Source organism: Miniopterus schreibersii (assembly GCF_964146895.1).
Source record: "Miniopterus schreibersii genome assembly, chromosome: 8".
Lineage (NCBI taxonomy): Eukaryota > Metazoa > Chordata > Mammalia > Chiroptera > Miniopteridae > Miniopterus > Miniopterus schreibersii.
In genome coordinates, this window is record NC_138109.1 from 59,428,321 (window position 1) to 59,447,343 (window position 19,023).

At 51.9% G+C, this 19,023-nt stretch overlaps 1 protein-coding gene across 1 annotated transcript; it reads right to left on the reverse strand.

Moving 5' to 3' along the window:
* Positions 1 to 422: 422 nt before the first annotated feature.
* GFI1 (growth factor independent 1 transcriptional repressor) lies at positions 423 to 10,864 on the reverse strand. The gene is made up of 7 exons (XM_081144838.1): positions 10,806 to 10,864; positions 8,244 to 8,458; positions 7,712 to 7,894; positions 5,406 to 5,881; positions 5,146 to 5,283; positions 4,021 to 4,186; positions 423 to 1,799 (listed from the first exon to the last, which is right to left on the reverse strand). The coding sequence occupies exons 2-7, from the start codon at positions 8,356 to 8,358 to the stop codon at positions 1,621 to 1,623; spliced, it is 1,257 nt and encodes a 418-aa protein (XP_081000964.1). The 5' UTR covers positions 8,359 to 8,458; positions 10,806 to 10,864; the 3' UTR covers positions 423 to 1,620.
* Positions 10,865 to 19,023: the final 8,159 nt, after the last annotated feature.

Genomic DNA, 19,023 nt, shown 5'->3' on the forward strand with positions numbered 1-19,023 from the left:
AGGAGACCAGTATCGGGGAGGTCAGAGGATTTGCCCAGTTCACAGGATGTGTTGGTGACAGGGCTGTGACTAAGAATCTCTAGACCTAAGGCTTGTGATTTCTTTGTCCATCTCAGAGCCTTCTGGCCTTTAAAAAACCTGAAACTCTCAGAAGAAAGATCCTGTGTACATGGGCAACCATCACGGGCTCTATAAGGCCAGAGCCCAGTATTGGACACCTAGTTTTTCTATTAAGAAATAAGGATCTCTGAGGCATAGAAGGAAAGAAAACAGCCCAGGAAAACCAGAGCAACTGGATTCTACTCTCTCCTGCATGTTGGCTTGTCTGCTTTAATCCTGTAGTTTCCTTCAGTGCCAACTCCCCCGCAGACTAAAACAAAAGTCTTTCACAGATTCCCTGCCTAAATAAAAAAGCAATATGTAAGAGTCTTAATACTTTATTAACTTAAAACACCACTCTAATAAATATGTATTAACAAACATGATGCACACCAGCAAATCTAAAAAACATTTATAAACCTCATCAAAAGAAAATATCACTTTTTTTTCCCCTCTATGGTACACATGGAAGGGCAAAGAGTTGAAGACACAGCCTTCACTCCCACATGCCTGCTAGCTTAGACATCTTTAAAAACTCAGCTTAACAATACAAAACTAAATATACACACAAATCTTTGAAGTATCTGTTCAGTTGCTTTTTGTTTACGGTTGATAAAATCCAAACAGGTCAGAGGGGAAGCTTCAAGATTCTGTTCTGTCCTCTCGGAATTCCTTTGGAGGGAAAGAGCGAAGCCCCAGAGGCCATGACCTTAATCTCTGGTTCCTCGGTACCTAGCATAGGGCCTGATGCCATGGTAACCGGTGGTAAACAAACAGTTGCTGACTGAATGGATGATATCTTGTCCAAAGGCGCTGCTCTGTGCTTTCACCTCCTCTCACCGAGGCCTCTATCTCCTCATCACCAAGTCCACGTTCCTTCAACTGGTTCTTGGGGCAGGCTGTACAGAGTGTCTTGTAATTTCAAAAGCATGTAACTACTTCCCCAAGTCAGTTTCTGAACCAGTCTTCAAGTGGGAGAAATGATTCCTCCAAGACTTACAGGCAGCACCCAACAGAAAGGGGTCAACAGACTCCCCAAAAGAAAAAAACAACAACGACAAAAAAACACCCATTCTTCATTCTAGATTTTTAAAAACCGAAAACATTAGAGTGTGTCTACCTTGTAAATGATGATTCCTCCTCTTCCACACAAGTATCTGGGGTAGGTCAGGAGGAGAAGGGAAGGAACCTGAAGGACCTTCCTGTCTTTGGAGCAGGGCGGGAAATGGGAAGGGCTGAGGGGCCCAAGATTTTATCTGTTCCCCTTGACTCCAGTCTTCAGGTGTAGACGAGCCCGTTCCGTGTGTCCAAAGCACAGTGAGTCATTTGGTTTCCACTCCAGGATGAACTTTGAAAAGGTAACTGATCCACTCCGGCAGCTCCCAGAAGTAAGGTGAAGGAGGGCCACCCTGGTGGGATCTGCAGACTGGGGGGCCTGAGAAGCCAGAAGTGGGTGGTGGCAAGTGGGGAGGCTGCCCTCCCTAGTGTTGTATAACTGCTGCTCGTGGCCAGCCAGAGCTCTCATTTGAGCCCATGCTGTGTCTCCCGGTGCCGCCTGAGGTCCACCTTCCTCTGGAAGCCCTTCCCACACAGGTCGCAGCCGAAGGGCTTGAAGCCGGTGTGCTTGCGGCTGTGGGTGATGAGGTTGGAGCTCTGGCTGAAAGCCTTGCCGCACACCTGGCACTTGTGGGGCTTCTCACCTGCAGGAATGGAGGGGGAGGAGGGGAGGAAGTGTGAGTCTGTGATGAAGGTTGAGGGGTCTCACTGTGACCCACATGCTCTTGGCTGCAGCTGGCCTTCAAGTAACGTGGAGGGTGACGTGTTGCATCGCAAGTCCCGGGAAGCCATGGGTGCACCAGGTGAAAGGGAGCCTTTCTGAGTGGGGGTTCCCAGCCAAAGGCCTCAAACCGTTTCCTGCTAAACGGAAACAGCAAAGGCCACGTGCCCTCCCCAGGCTCGCAGCTGAATCCACTCTGGGAGGACTCCCCTGGCTTCAGAAGCACAGAGCTCCCACAGCAGATGTTCAACTGGAGGGGGTGGGGATGAGGGTGGTGACGGCAAAGCCATGTGACTGTTCTAATTCAGAGGAAGTTTTCAAATCTGAGTTTCCAAGCAGGTGTTGGTTTGTATGGACCAGTGAGCCTGTCTTCCTTCCTGCTCTTGAAGGACAGTAGAATGCATCTGAAGCATGGACATTTCTCAAACTCTTAATTTTAAAAATCCCACATTTGGGCCACAAAGTATTTCTTAAGGTAGCCGATCCTTTTCTATCTTGATTTTACTTTCTTTTTATGAGGTTAATGGAAGGATTCTTTATATACCAGCAACTCTTCACCACACATTAATAAATAACAGATTAAAAGGGTTTTATTCCCCCCCCCCCCCAATTCATGAGCCATTTTAACACTTGGGGAAATAGCCTGGATTTCCAAATAGCCTCAGCTTGGCATAGGGCTTGACCCTGGAAAAAATGCCAAAGAGAAGTTTGTTTTTGAGAAAATCTTCGTCTCTCTTGCTGAGCCCCCTTCTGTCTTCCTGCTTCAGATTTCCTTGATAAGGAACCACCCAGCAAAATTTCTCCTATCCCATTAGGGTCAAACAAATCTGAGAAACGAATTCTAGCTATAATGTAAATGTTTGATAAGGGCTTAATGTTTCATTCAGTCAAGGTCCTAGTTGCATTTTGATAAGTGTCTTGAATACCTCTACTAAAAGGCAAGAGGGCATGATTAAAGTAGGATATTTTCTGATGGGGCATCTACACTGCTCAAGCATATTTATAAACATTAATGGTAAGTGTTTGGAACACACTGCAATTTGTTTTAAATCAGTATTCAAGTTCTGAAATAAAATAGTCAGATTTCTGGTTCTAATGTCTTGTTGACTATTAAAGAGAGTGCTCCTGGCATTAAAACTACCACCTACACACAGTCCAAACATCAGGGAAAGAGCACAGAATTGGAAGCCAGAGCATTCCATGACCCCATGACCTTTGGTAAATCATTCCATCTCTCTGAGTTTCAAGATGGTAATTTCAGCTCCTACTTTATGGGACAGCAGTAAAGATCAAGTAAAGCAATAGACTTGAAAGCACTTTATAAATTATAAAGCATTGTAATAGGTAAAGAATTATCATTATGTCATGAACTTGCTGATATTTTTAAAAGGGCAATAAGTGAATAGAAGCTTTTTATATCTACCAACCCCCATGACTGTGAATATAATAAACAGCGGTCAAGAGCATAGACACTTGAGGTTAGACAGAGCTGAATTTAATGAGGTCAGGCACTTGCTAGCAATGTGACTCTGGGCAGGTTAACTAACCCTTCTGGTCCTCACTTTCCTCATCTCTAAAATGGGAATAAGGAATAGTCTCTTTCTCCCAGAGTTGTGAGCATAAAATGAGATAATGCATTTACAAAGTGCTTAGCAGAGAGCTTAGAAATATTTACCACTGTTTTTCCCTCCTCACTCAGAATAAGCTCTCATACTCCTAAAAGTGCAGCCAAGAGGCCACACATAAGTCCCGCCCCCAAATGGGTAGGTGGGAGCCCTTAGAGAAAGTCCTCAATCTCTAGGTAAACATTTAGAGCAAGGGCTCTGAGAGGACTCTGGAGCAGCTGCTAAATTAGGGGAAAATATTCTTTGCAAGGACAGGGAACCTGCAGCTGACCTGCAGAGTGGTTCTTCAGATGCAATCCCAAATCAAGGTCCCTCCGGGGAGAACCACATATGCAAATGAAGCTGAGAGAATGGCCTTGCTTTCTTTTGCACACTGCAGTGATTAGGCCTCACATACCTCAGTCTGGGGTCAGATTGTCAGAGAGAAGGTGAATTACATTGGCCTCAGGGGGGAAGAACATGCCCTTGCCCCCCCATCCTTCACTGGGTGTTTCCTAAAAGCCAAGGGCCTTAGCTCACCGGTGTGGATGAAGGTGTGTTTTTTCATGTCTGACTTCTGATGGAACCTCTTGCCACAGTACTGACAGGGGTAGGGCCGGGTGTCTGAGTGGATGAGAAGGTGTGTGGACAACGTCGAGGACCTCTTGAAGCTCTTGCCACAGATCTTACAGTCAAAGCTCCTTTCCTGTGGAGAGAAAAAGGTGACCTTCTTATTGCAGCCATCTAAGCTGCCATTCTCCTTACTGACTCAAAACCAGAGCTTGCCCTTCTTTCAGACTCCCTCTCCAAATGGTCTGCCCCATTACCCTCTCTCCTCCCATTTATTTCCAACCTCTACCTTCCCCACCCTTATTCTCTGCCCGTTTGACTTTTTTTCTACCCGAACACTTTTCACCCACAACCCTCCTCCACACCCCATGGCAAACCCTATGTATCCCCACCCTGCTTTTTTGACACCCGTTTACAGTAACTTCCCCACCCTCCTCAACAGGAGGCTTCGACCTCAGTCACTTGAGATGCCCCCTCCCTTCAGCCAGTGTGGGTGTTGAGAGAGATGAGAGAATACTCTTTTTAGTAAATAAGTGCCTGTAACTAAGCATTGTCCTGTCATAGTCACTTGTGCACTCATTTGCTTATGTACCTTCTGTCTCTCAGCTAAACTAATCTCTGGGGCATCCTGTCAGGGACCCCATGTGTTACAGGGCTCCCATGTGCCCAGCACCTGGAAATATTTTGAACAAACGAATGAAACCATAGCAGGACAAATATGCTTCTGGTTGCTCTAAATGGCCTGAGATCCCTCCTTTTCAGTCGGGAGGGGCCAATGCAGATTAGCTGAGGGAAAGAAACAGCTAATAAATCTGGCGTGCCAGCAGCAAGAGTGCGTACAAACTCTCCTCAAACCCAAAGTAAAGATCAGGATCGCACTCTGGGGGCTCACAGCGAGGTGACACCGAACTCTAGGGCTGCCTGGGGCCGCCACCCACCTTTCCCTGCAGACCTACGTCTAGGCAAGGGGACCAGGCCGAGGAGACCGGGCACTCGCGGGAGAAAGCCGCCAGGTGCAGAGCGGCCGGGCCGCGCAGAGACGCGGACGATCCGCGGGCGCGGAAACCCCGCGCGCCCTGCCCCACCCCCGCTCACCTGTGAGTGCACCGCCTTGTGCTGCTCCAGGCTCACCGCGTGCCCGAAGGTCTTGCCGCAAATCTCACACGCAAAGGGTCTCGTGCCGCTGTGAGACCTGCGCACGTGCACCTCGAGCCCGTGCGGCGTGGAGAACACCTGAGGCGGGTGGGGCCAGGGAGAGGGCCGCTGAGAGGGGCCGAGGGGCGCGGGCGCGGGCTGGGCGCGGGCTGGGGGGCGCGGGCGCTGGGCGGGCCAAGCCGGGCGCGCGGGAGCCTCACCTTGCTGCACTTGATGCACTTGTAGGAGCCGCCGCCCAGCAGCAGGCGGGTGCACAGAAGCTCCGACTCCACCTTGACGCCGGCGCCCTTGTCCGCGTGCAGCCCGTGGCCACGCTCAGCGTACAGCCCGCCCGCCGCCGCCGTCGGCCGCTCGTACAGCCCGGCCGCCGCCGGCCCGAAGTCGCCGTAGAGCCCCAGGCCCGCGCCGCCTCCCGCACCGCCTCCCCCGGGCGCCCCGGCCCCCGCGCCGCCCGCCGTCCGCTCCGGGCCGTACAGCGCCGCGGGGTGGCCTGGCTCCGGGGCGCGCTCGCAGAAGAGGCCCAGGCCGGCGCCGCGCTCCAGGGCCGCACACGGCCGGTAGCTCTGCACCAAACTCCGCAGGTCGGAGCCCGCCAGGCCGCTCCACGAGTACGGCTTGAAGGACAGGGGGAAGGGCTGAGCTTCGTCCAGCGACGGGCACACCGACTTCTCGGAGGCTGCAGAGACACAGGAGGCCGTCCGGTCAGGCTTAAAGCGGACGGACAGCCGCCCGGCGTTTGCGAAGCGCTCGGTGCGCCAGGGGCCGCGCTGGGTGCCAGGGACGCTCCCAGGATAACGCGCGGGCCCGGGCCCTGAGGCCTCGAGGACCACGGGAGCAGCAAGGCAGAAACGTAATTTCAGTGACATCGGCCGAGGTGATAGGTAAACTCTGGGCCAGGACAGCGGAAGCGCTCGACGTTAAGGGGTCTTTCCTTGGCTCGACCAGCGCACCTGGCTGTCCAGGGAGAAAGGCAGCCGCGCCGTCCGTGCGTAATAGATGCTGCGGGCGCGCCGTGGAGAGGCGGCCCCGCTCGGCACCCCGACGGCGCTCGCGGGCAGAAGGCCCAGCGCGGGCCCTCTGGGCCCCTAACTGTCCTCACTCCGTCATTTTCTTTCTGGGGATCGACGAGGAGGGAGGGAGAGGACCAATGAAATGTGGCCTGGCTTACGAGAAGTATCGGTTTGGGGGAAATCAAAAGGAAAAAGAAAAACCCCGGGAAGGCGTTAACAGTCCTGGGAGTTCCCGAGCGCCCGCCCAGTGCCGGCAGCAGGGGGCGGCGGGAAGGGCCCCGGGGCCTGAGCTGCCGGCCAAATGCTGCTCTCCATTCCCATTATAGTTTGCCCGGGGGGAAAAAAAGCCCACTCGCCCACCCAAATCTATTAAAAAATAATTTACAGTTGAGGTTTAGCCACCAGCTGTAAGGGGAACAGCTTTCGGAATTCGCAGCTTTCTGCATCCCCCAACCAGCGTGGATCTTGCTAAAACCAGATTCCCAACACATACACATCCTCTTAAGTGCGTGCGGATTTACAAATCTGTTCACACACCGCAGACTCCAGTGCAGGCTACCCGCCTCAGAGAGAGGCTGCACCCCGAGTTTCCGTCGGAGAGATGCCGGCGGCGCCCAGTCCTTGCCGGGCAGCGTCCCGCAGAGCCAAGAAGAAACCTGGGCTCGCCGGCTCCCGGACGCGCTCGCTGGAGGCACTCGCGCCTTTAGCCCAGTCAACGCACTGAGTGCGGGATGGGGTTTGCGGGAGGGGGGGGGTGTCCTTTAAAACTAGTTAATGCAATCTGGAAAGGACCGGCCCTTGGCAGACCCGGCTGGCCTGCGCTCTCCTCCCCCTGCCCGAACTCAGACCCGCCCACCCAACCCGCTCTCACTCAGTTTTTCTCGAAACTCCACTGCTGGCTGGAAATGAAACCAGCCTGCTGGTCCCCAAAACTGGACCGACTAGGCAGAACGAAAAATAAAATGGTTTCCCCCCCCCCCCTCATGGCCCAGCGAGGGGCCGAGATTTTCCTCCCGGATGCGCCCCTCCCGCTTGACGCCCGGCTCTGCCAGGCCCCGCGCCGCGGATGCAACGACGCTTTCCTCTCACATCGCCCAGGTCTCCGTTTGTTGGAGACTGGGGGGGGGGGGGGGGGGGTCTGGATTCTGGGAGCCCAGCTCTTTCTAAACAATCAGCTCTGGCCGGAAAACCAAATGTCGACGTTGCTGTTGGTCGAGACCACGCATTTATTTTCTCTCACCCACCCGCTCTGCGCAAACGAATTAGGCCCGGGTCCCGCCGCCTGGGGTCCAGGCAGCAGACCCGCAGGCCGGCTGTCACAGGCCCCGAGAAGCCAGAGGCCTCCCCGGGGGCTCTACACCCCACGAAAACTCTCCCTCCTCTAGGAAAGACCCTCCGCCATCCATTTAGCATCTCCGCGCCCAGAGTCGCGCGGGTTCATTCCTCGCCGAGAGGTCCCTGCCGCCCGGACCCCAGGGCTCCCAGCGGGTCCCTACCTGGAGACACAGAGGGCGACGGAGGCCTCCAGAAGTCCTCAAATTCCGAGCTCCGATCGCAGACGCTGCCCTCGCAGCTGCCGGGGGACTCGGAGGCTCTGTCAGGGGCTTCAGTCAGCTGTGACTCGGGGGACAAACGGTCCCGGGGCTCCGCCTTCGCCCCCCCTGCGCTCGAGGTGCTGTCTGCGGAGAGGAGGCAGGTTAGGTGCTCAGGCTGGGCCGACTGGGCCCGACGGCTCTGGATTGGCGCTCCCCAGACCGTGGCACCCGGGCGTCCCCTCTCCCCAGACCTGGCCGGGAGCACTCCCGGGCCCGAGGGCGAGAGCGGAGAGGTCCTGGCACCTAAGCGACAAGCCCGGAAAAAAACAAAACAAAAACAAAAACAAAACGGACAGTAGGAAACGAAAAGTGCAGCACGGGGGGTGGAGTGTGGGGGGATCGGGCCTCCCTTGCCGGTTCCCCGGGGTTGGTGTGGCTGGGCTCAGAGTCTAGGTCCCCGCGGGCAGCCCCGCCCGGCCCGCGCGCCCCGCACCTGCTGCGCCCGGCGCCGGTACGCTCTCCGGTCGGAGGGAATAGTCGGGTCCCGGGGAACGCGGCTGGTGGTAACTGTGAGCCTTCTTGCTCTTAACAAGGAACGAACGCGGCATGATGGTCGGGCGCGCTCCCCACTCCGTTCCAAGGGCGCCTGGAGCCTCCGTCACCGCACTGTCACCCCGAGTTCTTGCTCAGCCCCAGCTAGGCGGAGACCTGCGAGAGGAGAACCGGGTGGAAGCCGGGCCGGCACGCTCCGGGCCCGGGAATGGGCAGCCGGGAGGAGATCGAGCGCAGGCCGGGGAGGGGCGAGGAAGGCTCTCGGGGGGAGGGGCTTGGCCCGCCGCGCCGCGCTCACCAGGTGGCACCCGGACAGGTGGCGCGAGCCCGCCGCCGTCGCCGCCAAAGCTCAGCGGTAAAACCCGTCCGGGGCCCCGGGGTCGGGCCTCTTCCTTCTGCCTGGCCCACGCCCCTCAGCCCCTCCCCTTCTCCGGCAAAACTCGCTCCGGGGATCAAACTCTCGGAAGAGCCGGGGCACCCAACGGGCCAGTTATTCCAATTCGACCCTTCAGCGCCCGCTGGGCTCTGCTTTCGGGCTGGCGAAGAGGGCGGGGCGCGGGGATAAATTTAGGGCCGGGGGACGTGCGGGTGGTCCAGGACCCGGAAGAGGCAAGTAGCCGAGCCCTCCAAGAGCCAGCTACGAGCGAGAGAAAGGGGGCAGGGGCGGGGCGCACTAGGCTGGATGAGGGACGGGGTCGGGGGGTGGGTGCGGACCGCAGCAGAGGGACTGGGGGCAGCAGAGGCCAGAGAAAGGAGGTTCGCGAGCAGAGGGACAAGAAGGTGAGGCGGGGGAGTGGCAGAGAACCGACCCCGGCCCTGGTGATCTTACTGGTCCCACATTCGTGCCCCACGCGGGAAAAAGTTGACCTGGAGACGCCGGTGCGGCGGGAGCAGGTGGGGTCTGGGGAGAGACACCCCAGACCATGGAAACCAAGCCCCGGAAAAACCTCTTTCCACTCTGCTCACCAAAAAACTTGTCCTGGGGAAGTCGAGCCCTACCCGCGCGCCCAGGCTGGGAGCGCGCGGTGTCCAGCAGTCCGCGGGGAGCCACACAGTTCAGCGGACGCCCGAGAGCGCAGGTCGCTCGCCCGCAGCGTCCAGAAAGCCGAGGCCCCGGCGCGAGCTAACTGCCCGCTCTGCCGTTCTCATTAACCCCCCAATCAGTTCACCTAATCCCGGGGTCGAAACCTGAGCCCGGCGGGGAGGCGGGGTAGCGCCTCCAGCTCCGCTCGGGTCCCTCTCCGGGGGCGGGACTAGGATGGCCCGGAGGTCTGCGGAAAATGAATCTGCCTTCCTCCCGGGGTGAAGGCGCCGGGGGCTGCAGGTTCACTTGCGAGCTGCAGGTTCTTCGGGCCACGCAGCTCGCCGTGGGCTTGGCTAGTTCGGAAACAGGGCCCTGGGGACTCTGGGCCGGGGCAGGACCCCTCGCCCTCGGGCTTCGCCTCCCCGACTAGGAGCCGCGCGGCTCCCGGGGCAGGATGCGGGACACGGTCTCAGTCCCCCCACTGGCGCTCCCGGGCTCAAGAAGAATTCCGAGGGAGTGGTTCCCGGGGGGCAGTCCACGCCCCACTGTGCCCCCTCCCCCGGGAGAGGAATGGGGACCGGCTTGGGAGAAAAGACGGCTGAGACTGGTAGCGGAAACCCAAGCGACGTCTCCCGCGTCCTGAGCGCCAGAAGGCCCCCTAGGGGTGAGGGTGCTTCCCGTCCCCATCCGGGTCGGCCCCAGGGGTCGGAACTTCTGGAGGCTTCGGGGTGCTGGGCCGACCTAAGGCGCAGTTCCGTGGCTCCAGTTTCCCCCCCGCGCCCCGCTGTGAGCCGCCCCTTCGGCCATATAATTAGGAGCGCAAAAAACAATTCCTTAAACCACCATGAAACTCAGAGCAAAGGGACAGCGAGCTGGAACGGACCCGACGGCCCTGCTCCGCCCCGGGGACCCGTCGCGGGAGAGCCGAACAGCGGTGGTCGGGGCAGGGGCTGAGGGGTCCTTCCGCTCCGTCCAGACTGACGGGGACCGCGGGGCATCGGGCGGCGGAGGCCGCCTGCCCACCCCGGCCGCGGCCCCGCGCCTCTCCAGCTTTCTGGCTGGTTCTGCGGGTTTCTGGGTAGGGGGGTGGTAGGGCCGAGCGCTGAGCTCGTGGGAAGGCGGCCTCGCTCGGCAGCTGGCGGCCAGGGGGCGGGGCGGCCCTCGCAGCGCGCGGGTCCGCGGGGCCTCTGTTCACCTTCAGGGCCCGGGAAGACGGGGGCTGGAGGGAGCGGGCGGGTCCCGCTCCCGCGCAGAGCCACCCAGCGTCCTGGCGCGGGTCCTCTGCGCCCGATCCCCAGCCGCGCCGTGCGGGTCGCGCCGGGACCCAGAGGCTAGAGCTCTCCGCGCTCTGGCGCAGCCGCCCGGCGCGGGTGGGACCCCAGCAGCGCCCTCTGTTCGCCCCCGCAGTGCCCGTGCCCGTCGGTTTTCTAGGTCGCCCCCGCCAGGGAAGGAGGTGCCAAACGGGCGCAGCGGACCTACCTGCGGGGTCAAGGCGCGGGCAACGCGCTCCGAGAGTTTTCAAACTGAGTTGCTTTCGGGACAGACCGCGCTGTCTCTCTCTCTCTCTCTTTTTTAATCTCCTTCGGAGCTCAGCCCCCAAAACCACAAGCTTCACTTCCTGAGCGTTAAGGAGCAGCTCGCCGAGCCCTCTCAGGCCTGCCCCCCAGTCGGGCGGCGGGACGCGCTCCTCCTTTGCGCAACGAGCTAGGTGGACAGGGGACCCGGCCTTTCCAGCTTCCCTCCCTGGCGGCCCTCCCCGGTTTTTCTCTGTGGGGGTGGGGAGACCCGGAGCACCCAGACACTAGAAATGACTCGAAAGAAAATGAACTATTCTTGGCTCCGGGGAGACTTCCGCAGCAAGAAGAAGTCACAGATTCAGGACACAGATTGACTGGAGCGTCGAGAGTGGAAGTGCCCAGCTACTTGGAGGGCTCCCGGCCCGTCTAGCCCGGGACCCGCCCCCGCCGCCCGCTTGGGCCCCGCCGCCCCGGGCCCCGGCCGTGAATCACCCGCCCGCGGTGCCGCCGGCCTGGAGCCCGGCGAGTGGCCGCGGCGTCCGCAGAGCGAAACCTGCCCCGCGGCCCCGAAATAGATTGTTGTGGAAACACTTCGGGATAAATACGCCCAGCGAGGCTGAAAATACCTTGACACCCAATCCGAGAGGTTTGCTCATTTCCCTTTGGATTTAGGTAATGGTTAAATTTGGAAGAGGTGGGCGAGCGCCGAGCCCCCGGCGGAGAGGGCGCTGGCGGCGCGTCCCCGGGGCGCCCGGCTGGCCTGGCGGGCGCCCCCCCCCCCCCCCCCCCCGCGCCCAGCTCACCCGCGACGTGCGGAGTCCGCTCAGCCCGCGCCTCGTTTCCGGCGGTCTGAGCTGCGAGATTGAAGGCCGCGCGGGGGGCTGCGCGGGGGGCTGCGCGGGGCCAGCGCGCGGGGCAGCGCAGCGGCTGCTCGGCTGACCCCGCCCCGCCAGGCCCGGGCGAGCGGCGTCTCAGGCGTGGCCACCGCCACCGCCGCCGCCGCCGCCCGAGGTCCTGCTCCGGCACCACGACCTACGGGGAGCAGAAAAGCACCAGAAAAGCAACACATACTCTGACGATTATTGCAAAGTAAATCTTCGCCGGGACTGTGTGTTCCATGAGGGTAGGCGTCTGGATCTACAGCATTGTGTCCCTGGTAGTCTCTTAACAAATGTCTGTGGACGGAATGCATGAATAGATGGCATTAATTCATTAATTTTATTAGAAATGGGAAAAGCTAAGATCTCACTCATAAACGAAAGGAATGCAGCGACCTCCAACCTAACCTGTGTGCCACGCTCTGTAGCGCGGCCTGGTTGTGTTAGCCTAAACCCTCCCCTGACAAGAGTGGATATGTTGTAATTACATGGCTTTCCTAAATGAATGGACTTAGATTTTCGTCACTACTTGATGCACAGTAAGTCTCCGGTGTTAGATACTCAGAGAAGGGAACAGTGCTCAAGTTTTGCAAAATAACTACCATATATTAATCCAAAATTGTCATGGGGGAAAAAAAGTCCCTTAGAGCCCTTTTCCCAGAGACTGTTTTTAGAAGTGTTTTTACAGTGTTTTTTAATTTGCACCATAAATCTAAAGATTTGCAGAAAATATTTGGTTACCATGGCAGTGCTTCAAGCATACTTTAACAAATTGTTTTATACAGCGATAGCTGCACACTTACTGTGTGGCAGGTGCTGGACTAGATGCACATCTTAAGTTGTGTGCCTAGCTGTGCTCTTGACACCACTGTTCATTTGCTCAACGCACCCTTTATAAGTAAATGCAGAGGTAACCAACCTCAATCAGAAGGATTACAAATATTGAATTAGCTGAAGGGAAATTAAATACATTGGAAGTTTTTATTTCTTGTGTGCTTTGTCTTGGCCCAAGGTCTAAAATCTTAAAGCAGTCCAAAACAAATCTTTCCCTTATTCCTTCTATCCTATGCGAAGCAGAAAAAGGCAAAAATTTAAAAGATGATAAATGGGACAAAAGAAATTTTTTTTTATCAGTCAAGTTCTAGAGAAATGACAACCATTTCCTTTGCACATTACCAAGTTCAAAGTTAAAATTTTTTGAAAAGGCACTGTGACTATTTAGTAGTTTAGTTGAGTATTGCTGTTTAAGGTCTCCGAAAACATGGGGAGGCTATGAAGGAGACAATCACCTTGCATAGCACCTTAGAATAAATCCATTTCATTCAGGTTAAATCTATTCGACTTATTTTGTTTGCCCTTCCCAACCTCTGAGTTAGCAAAATAAAACTGGGGACTGGGACAAGAACACCCAGGGAGAAACAGGTGGGAGGGAGATGACACCAAATCCCCCCTTTTTATGTTTTAAATCATATGGCTGTATTACCAACTCAAATAAGTACACATTAAAAATATTTAACTAGCAATAGCAAGATCAGGTCATTTCTCACACGGGTAGTGTTGACATGCGATTCCCACACTTAGGGGGAGCTGAGGAGAAAAGAAAGAGGGGTACCCAGAGAGGTTAAGAAACTTTCTAAGAGAGCAGTCAGGAGCCCGGACTGGAAATTATAGAATGAGCCTGACTTCCCACTACTTGAAACTACCTCTCATTTACTACTAACCTGAGAGTAAAGAGACTAATACACCTCCCATCCAGTGCAAATTTTAAAAAGTTAGAAAGAATCCCTACTCCCATATGTTCCTTTGGAACTGAAAACTAATCATAAGCAGAATGTAGGCTTGGGGCATAATTTTCTATAAATACTGACTTTCACCAAAAAGAGATGCTAAATTTACTAATTTTGTCAGTAATTTATTGTTATCAAATAACAATAATAATATATCTATAGGTGCCAAATAACAAATGACCTTCACGTAGCAAACATTTCCAAACTCTGGCCAATGGCCCATTTATTTCAAGCAGCATCTCATTAGATGAGAATTTCGCTACAATAAAAGATCTCAGATACTTTAAAAAAGAAAATTGTAACAGGATATAAACAGGATATGTTTATTTTTTTTCACAAAGCTTTACAGTTACCATCTCTGTTCCATTTGGAGGAAGCATAGGAAGAGTGGGTGATCCAGGAACCCCCGAGAGGTGTAATGCCCCCATTTCCAGCATACATTTCTGTATTGTTTGCCTCATTTCACCCTCACAGTGATGCTCCCAGGAGGGGAAAGAGTCCCTGCTTTTTGTAAACAGTCATTTGTGAATATCCACCTCTGTTCTGCCAGCTACTACCCGTGACCTTGAGCAAGTTAGCTCAACTCTCCCAGCCTCGGGTTCTCACCTGTGAAGTCAGAATACCTACCTACCTTGCAAGACCGTGGAGCAGTCCTTTGATTTCCACTCTTCACAGGTTCCCCTGGGGACCAAGAATGGAAGAATGCTCTGGGGGGGGGGGGGTCCTAGGTTTAACCTCCTTCTTCCACATCCTACTTTGATTTATTCAACTTTGGATAAGCAAACCTGTTACAACAATTCACAAGGACTTGGATTTAAAAAAAATTTTTTTTAATCAAAGGTCATAGAAAATGAACCAAGGATCTATTTTCATTTCTAGATATTCTATGGGTTTATTTGGCGGAAGTTAAATGAATAACTATCTTGTTTTAGGACTTAGTTTACCCGTCTTTAAACAAGAAATGCCTTCCATGTGTCAAATATTATGAACTACTGGCTAAAAAGTAGCTCCATGGGAGACACACTGAAAGTAATATCAATGTTTAATAAACACAGTAAAAAGAAAAAAAAAATCACAGGATGGGACTGAGCATGAGGCTCCTCTATAAACCAGACAAGAGGTTTTGTCTATATGAAGGTGGTGCTTTATTTTTTAAATATATTTTTTCATTATAAATTATATTAGGTATAATTTGATAAAGAAAGAAAAGAGGAAGCCCCAGTAAAGCAGCTTTTCAGTATTTTTGCTTTGCTTCTTTTGTAAAAAACTATAATTGTAATCATATAGGTATAAATGTGTACTCTACATTTTTCACCAAATATTCCTTTCTATTCTCTTTATTTTTAAAATTTTCTTTAACTGAACAAAAGCTATTTTATAGTAACACTTATTTAAATAAAGATCATGACAGTCATCTTCCTTGCTCTGATGTTATCTTTCATCATTCTCAATTACTATAAAAAGGATTCTATCAACTAGATTCCTATAATTGACTCAATCATCCTGTCTTAGTCTGTAGCTTGTTTTCATTTCGCACTATTTTAAATAATGTAACAAAAAGTTTTCTGCCTGTAGCTTTGCCCACATTTTAAATTGCTTCTTGACGGCATATTTTTAGGGGTGGAATTTCTGGACCCAACAACGAATATTTTCAAGGCCTTTGATGCATATCAGAAAAAGTGTTTTGGATAGCATGTTTATGTAATGCATAAGCCAAAAGAATTCATATCACTAACAATTAAAAGATTATAAAAATAACTATGGAAAAGTTCGATTTTTATTAAAGACCAGACACAGAACAAGTCTTTATTTTATGCACACAAAGTATTTGTTAGACAGTGACCATGCCCTGTCATATTGCCATGGTTTTGTCCTAATGGTATCAAAAAACTATTTAATTTTTGTCTTGGATTAGCTGTCTTTGTGGGTATAGTCAAACAGAAAGGAAGGCATATTTTTCTCTAACTTGTATGAATTCAAGGAGAATAAATGCAGAATGATAATTGTGCGATGACTTGACTCAAATGTTAGGTGATGTAATTGTTTCCCTTCTACTCCTAACAAGTAGCAGGCTATCAAAATAAAATTTAAATGACACTATAAGTCAGAATAAGATTTGATGGTATCATCATTTATGGAAAGTAGGTAATGCTTTTTTTACTAACATACGCAAAAATTGGGAAATAGGGTAAAGAAGAAATTTGGAGATAAACAAATTAATATAAGACTTATGCTATGAGTAAGACCCAATCTCATAATTATATTCGGAACCTTTCAAACATAAAGAAAAACACTATTTTCTTTCAATAAACATTTTGGGACCAATATATTTAAATCTTTACACATTATAAAATATATTTCATTGCTATAAAATTTTTAATTAAGCTTTACATAAAGGATTTCAAACATCTGAAGAGGGAGGGGACTGTTAGCTTTAGTGTTCAGAGTTCAAATAAGAAAATTGTTGACCTCACCTCATATATATTTTTACATTGTTCCTAAGAACAGATTGACTGAATAAAGTGTCATCTTATGTGTGGGCTGCATGAGATGACTCTTCATAGAAACAGACCCAGCGTGAACTTTTATGGAAAAAAAAAAAAGGAGTAGATTTTACTTGGTGAATGGAAAATGTAACGAGAGAGAAAATGTAAAATTATTTTTCTTTTAAGTTTTTCATCATTTCCTCCAGGATGTTTAGTGATCATTTTACCCTACTCCAGATGAAACACTTCACTTTAAAACAGTAAAGCCTGTATATTGTAACTGTTAAAAGTTTCTCACAAAACGGCTCCTCTAGAGGGAATGTCTGACCCTATGCCTGGAGGTAAGATAGGGGGTGAGGCTCCTGGAAGCCTCAGGCCAGGTGGGCATCTGGGAGAATCAGCCCACGTGAACACCCCAAGCCCTCCCCAGAGGCAAGCCCCTGGGTGCACAGCATAGAGCAAGCTTCTAACCCATGGCCCCAGCAGCGTGCGGTTATCTGGCATTATCAGAAACCCAGTAAACAGCATGCAATGAATAAGCTGCTGAACGCAGCATAGCTACATGATAGAACATTTGAAGAGTAAGAGATGAAAGAAAAAATTAAAACACTTCCATATCCTACCTCCTTAGTTTAACCATTAGTACTATTTTGGGGTGTTTTTTTCCAATCTTAAAAAAAAGAGTCTAGAGGTATATTTTGTATACCCTGGTCATATTGTATAATTGTCCATTTAGATGATATGATTTTTATTCACCTTTTACTGGACAGTTGGATTGTTTCTCTTCCTGCCTACTATAAATTACGCTGTGATTTTTTAAGAACTGCATTTGGGTTTTTATGTGTGTATGATTCTTTCTTTAGGGTTGATTGCCAGAAGTGGAATTCCTGCATCAAAGGGTAAGAACCTTTTATTTTTACTTTTTTAAACGGTAAGAACCTTTTAAAGTTTATGAACACATGTTGACAAATTATTTTCCCAAATGAGGGTAATAATTACACCCCTGACAAGGAAAAATTTAAATACCATAATAACCGAGGAGCACCCCAATGTAGTAATTAAAGGCATGGACCCTGAGCCAGATCCATAGCCTGGAAAGTGTGGCTCTGTCATTTATTGTTTTTAGACAAGTTCCTTAACCTCTCTGTGCCTCAGTTTCTTTATCTGTAAGCATGGTTACAATATTAGCACCTACATCATAGGTTGTTGCACTGCAGAGATTCGACAATAGATGCGAAGCATTAAGTAGGCCTTTACCGTTAGTTATCGCTATATGCCAAGCACCCTTCAAGGCCCTTTCAGGCATCACCTCGAACCGTCCCAAAAAACAGCCTATGGAAATAGAGTGTTTGCCTTCCCCAGGTCACACAGCCGGAGGAGGAGGGAGTCCAGATCGAAACCCAGGCTGCCCGGCCGCAGATCCTAGGCAGCGTCTAGGCGGTAGGCCTCAAGGCCTTGCAGTGGGAGCAGTAGCTTGCACACTCGGGCAGTGCCCAGGACTTGCCAGGAAGAATTTTAATATAAATTTCCGACATCCCCAATCAGACCGACCACCTGAGAGACTCAGGCTCCTTTCCCTGGCTGACAGGCCTCATCTACCACAGGAGTCCTTGGGCTCTGGGCTTTCCAAGATCACTTCCAGCTCTCACGGTCTCTGTCCCCATCAAATGGAGCTGAGGCTGAGGCTGAGGCTGGTGGAGAAGTGCCAAAGGATCACTGCCTCCTCCTGAAGTGTTCTTAGCTGTTCCTGTTGTCAGGTAAGGGCCACATGAGCTTTAATTTCAAAACATACTCACAGACCACACCCACACCCACACCCACACCCACACCCACACACCCACACACCCTACACATAACCTCCCAATCCCTATTTGTGCAAATTGGGGATTAGCTTGTGCAACTCACAGGCCTTCTGTTCTCTCCTGGGGGAGAGAATGTCCTGGTGGAAATAAGAAAACACAAGAGACAGCACAGGGATGAACTCTGCCTCAGAGAGAACCCGCCGACCAGTGTGGAGGCCGTGTTCAAAAGCAGCCGCTGAGGCTCGACAGATGGAAAGGCCCAGTGCTGGCACAGTGGTCCCACAGGAGGGTGAGGTTTGTGGGCTCAATGTACAATTTATTTTAATTAAAACAAATATTTACTGAACACCAGTTGAATGTCATGGACCATGCCATATGTGGGGTGCAGAGATGGATCTGGGGGTTCTCTGCTCTCCTTCAACCAACCAAGAAATGACTATAGCAGGGAAGGTGGAGAGAGGAGACAATTGTGAATGAAGAATGTCTTTCTCCTGTTCCTGGCCTCTGAGCTGCCGTCTTGCCTGGCACACAGGGACTTTTCTTTCGACCAGTGTGATGGTTAATTTTATGTGTCAACTTGGCTGAGCTAAGGGATGCCCAGTAGCCAGTAAAACATTTCTGGGTGCGTCTGTGAGTCTATTTCCTGGACATTCGCATTTGAACCAGGAGTAAAGAAGGTCCCCCTCACCACTGTGGGCCGGCATCGGGGCCGGAGTCCTCCAGTCTATTGAGGGCCCTAAAAGAACAAAAGGTGGAGGAAGGGTGAATTCACACCCCCCACTGCCCATCTGGATCTGGGATGTCTGCCCTCTCCTGCCCGTGGACATTGGAACTACTGGTTCCCAGGCCTTTGGAAACTATCTGCCCCGCCCCTCATATGCCACAAGCTGAATTATGCCACTGGTTTCCTGGTTCTCCAGCTTGCAGATGCTGGCACTTTTGGCCTCCATAACCGCGTGGGCCAATTCCTCTAAGAAAGCTCCCTCGTATATATCTGTACCCTATTGGTTCTGTTTCCCTGGGGAACCCTAATACAACCAGTCAGCACAGTTTCTGCTACAGATCTGAAACTCATGTCATATGAGACCGGGGTTAGGATGTTGGAGCATCAACATATTCTACCAGTTGTAGGAGAAAGTGATTGGCTTTTTGCTCAAAGGCATTCTTGCTTCTCATTTGAGAATCATTTTGCAGCTTGGATTGAAGAAAGGCATTTGATTTGGGGAT

What these genes read in the sequence shown, in the direction of transcription:
- GFI1 (XM_081144838.1), bottom strand. Translation starts at nt 8,358, where the DNA reads ATGCCGCGTTCGTTCCTTGTTAAGAGCAAGAAGGCTCACAGTTACCAC. An exon ending in ACCGGCGCCGGGCGCAGCAG is followed by an intron (nt 7,895 to 8,243) that starts GTGCGGGGCGCG and finishes TCCTCTCCGCAG; the next exon opens with ACAGCACCTCGAGCGCAGGG. An exon ending in GTCGCCCTCTGTGTCTCCAG is followed by an intron (nt 5,882 to 7,711) that starts GTAGGGACCCGC and finishes GTGTCTCTGCAG; the next exon opens with CCTCCGAGAAGTCGGTGTGC.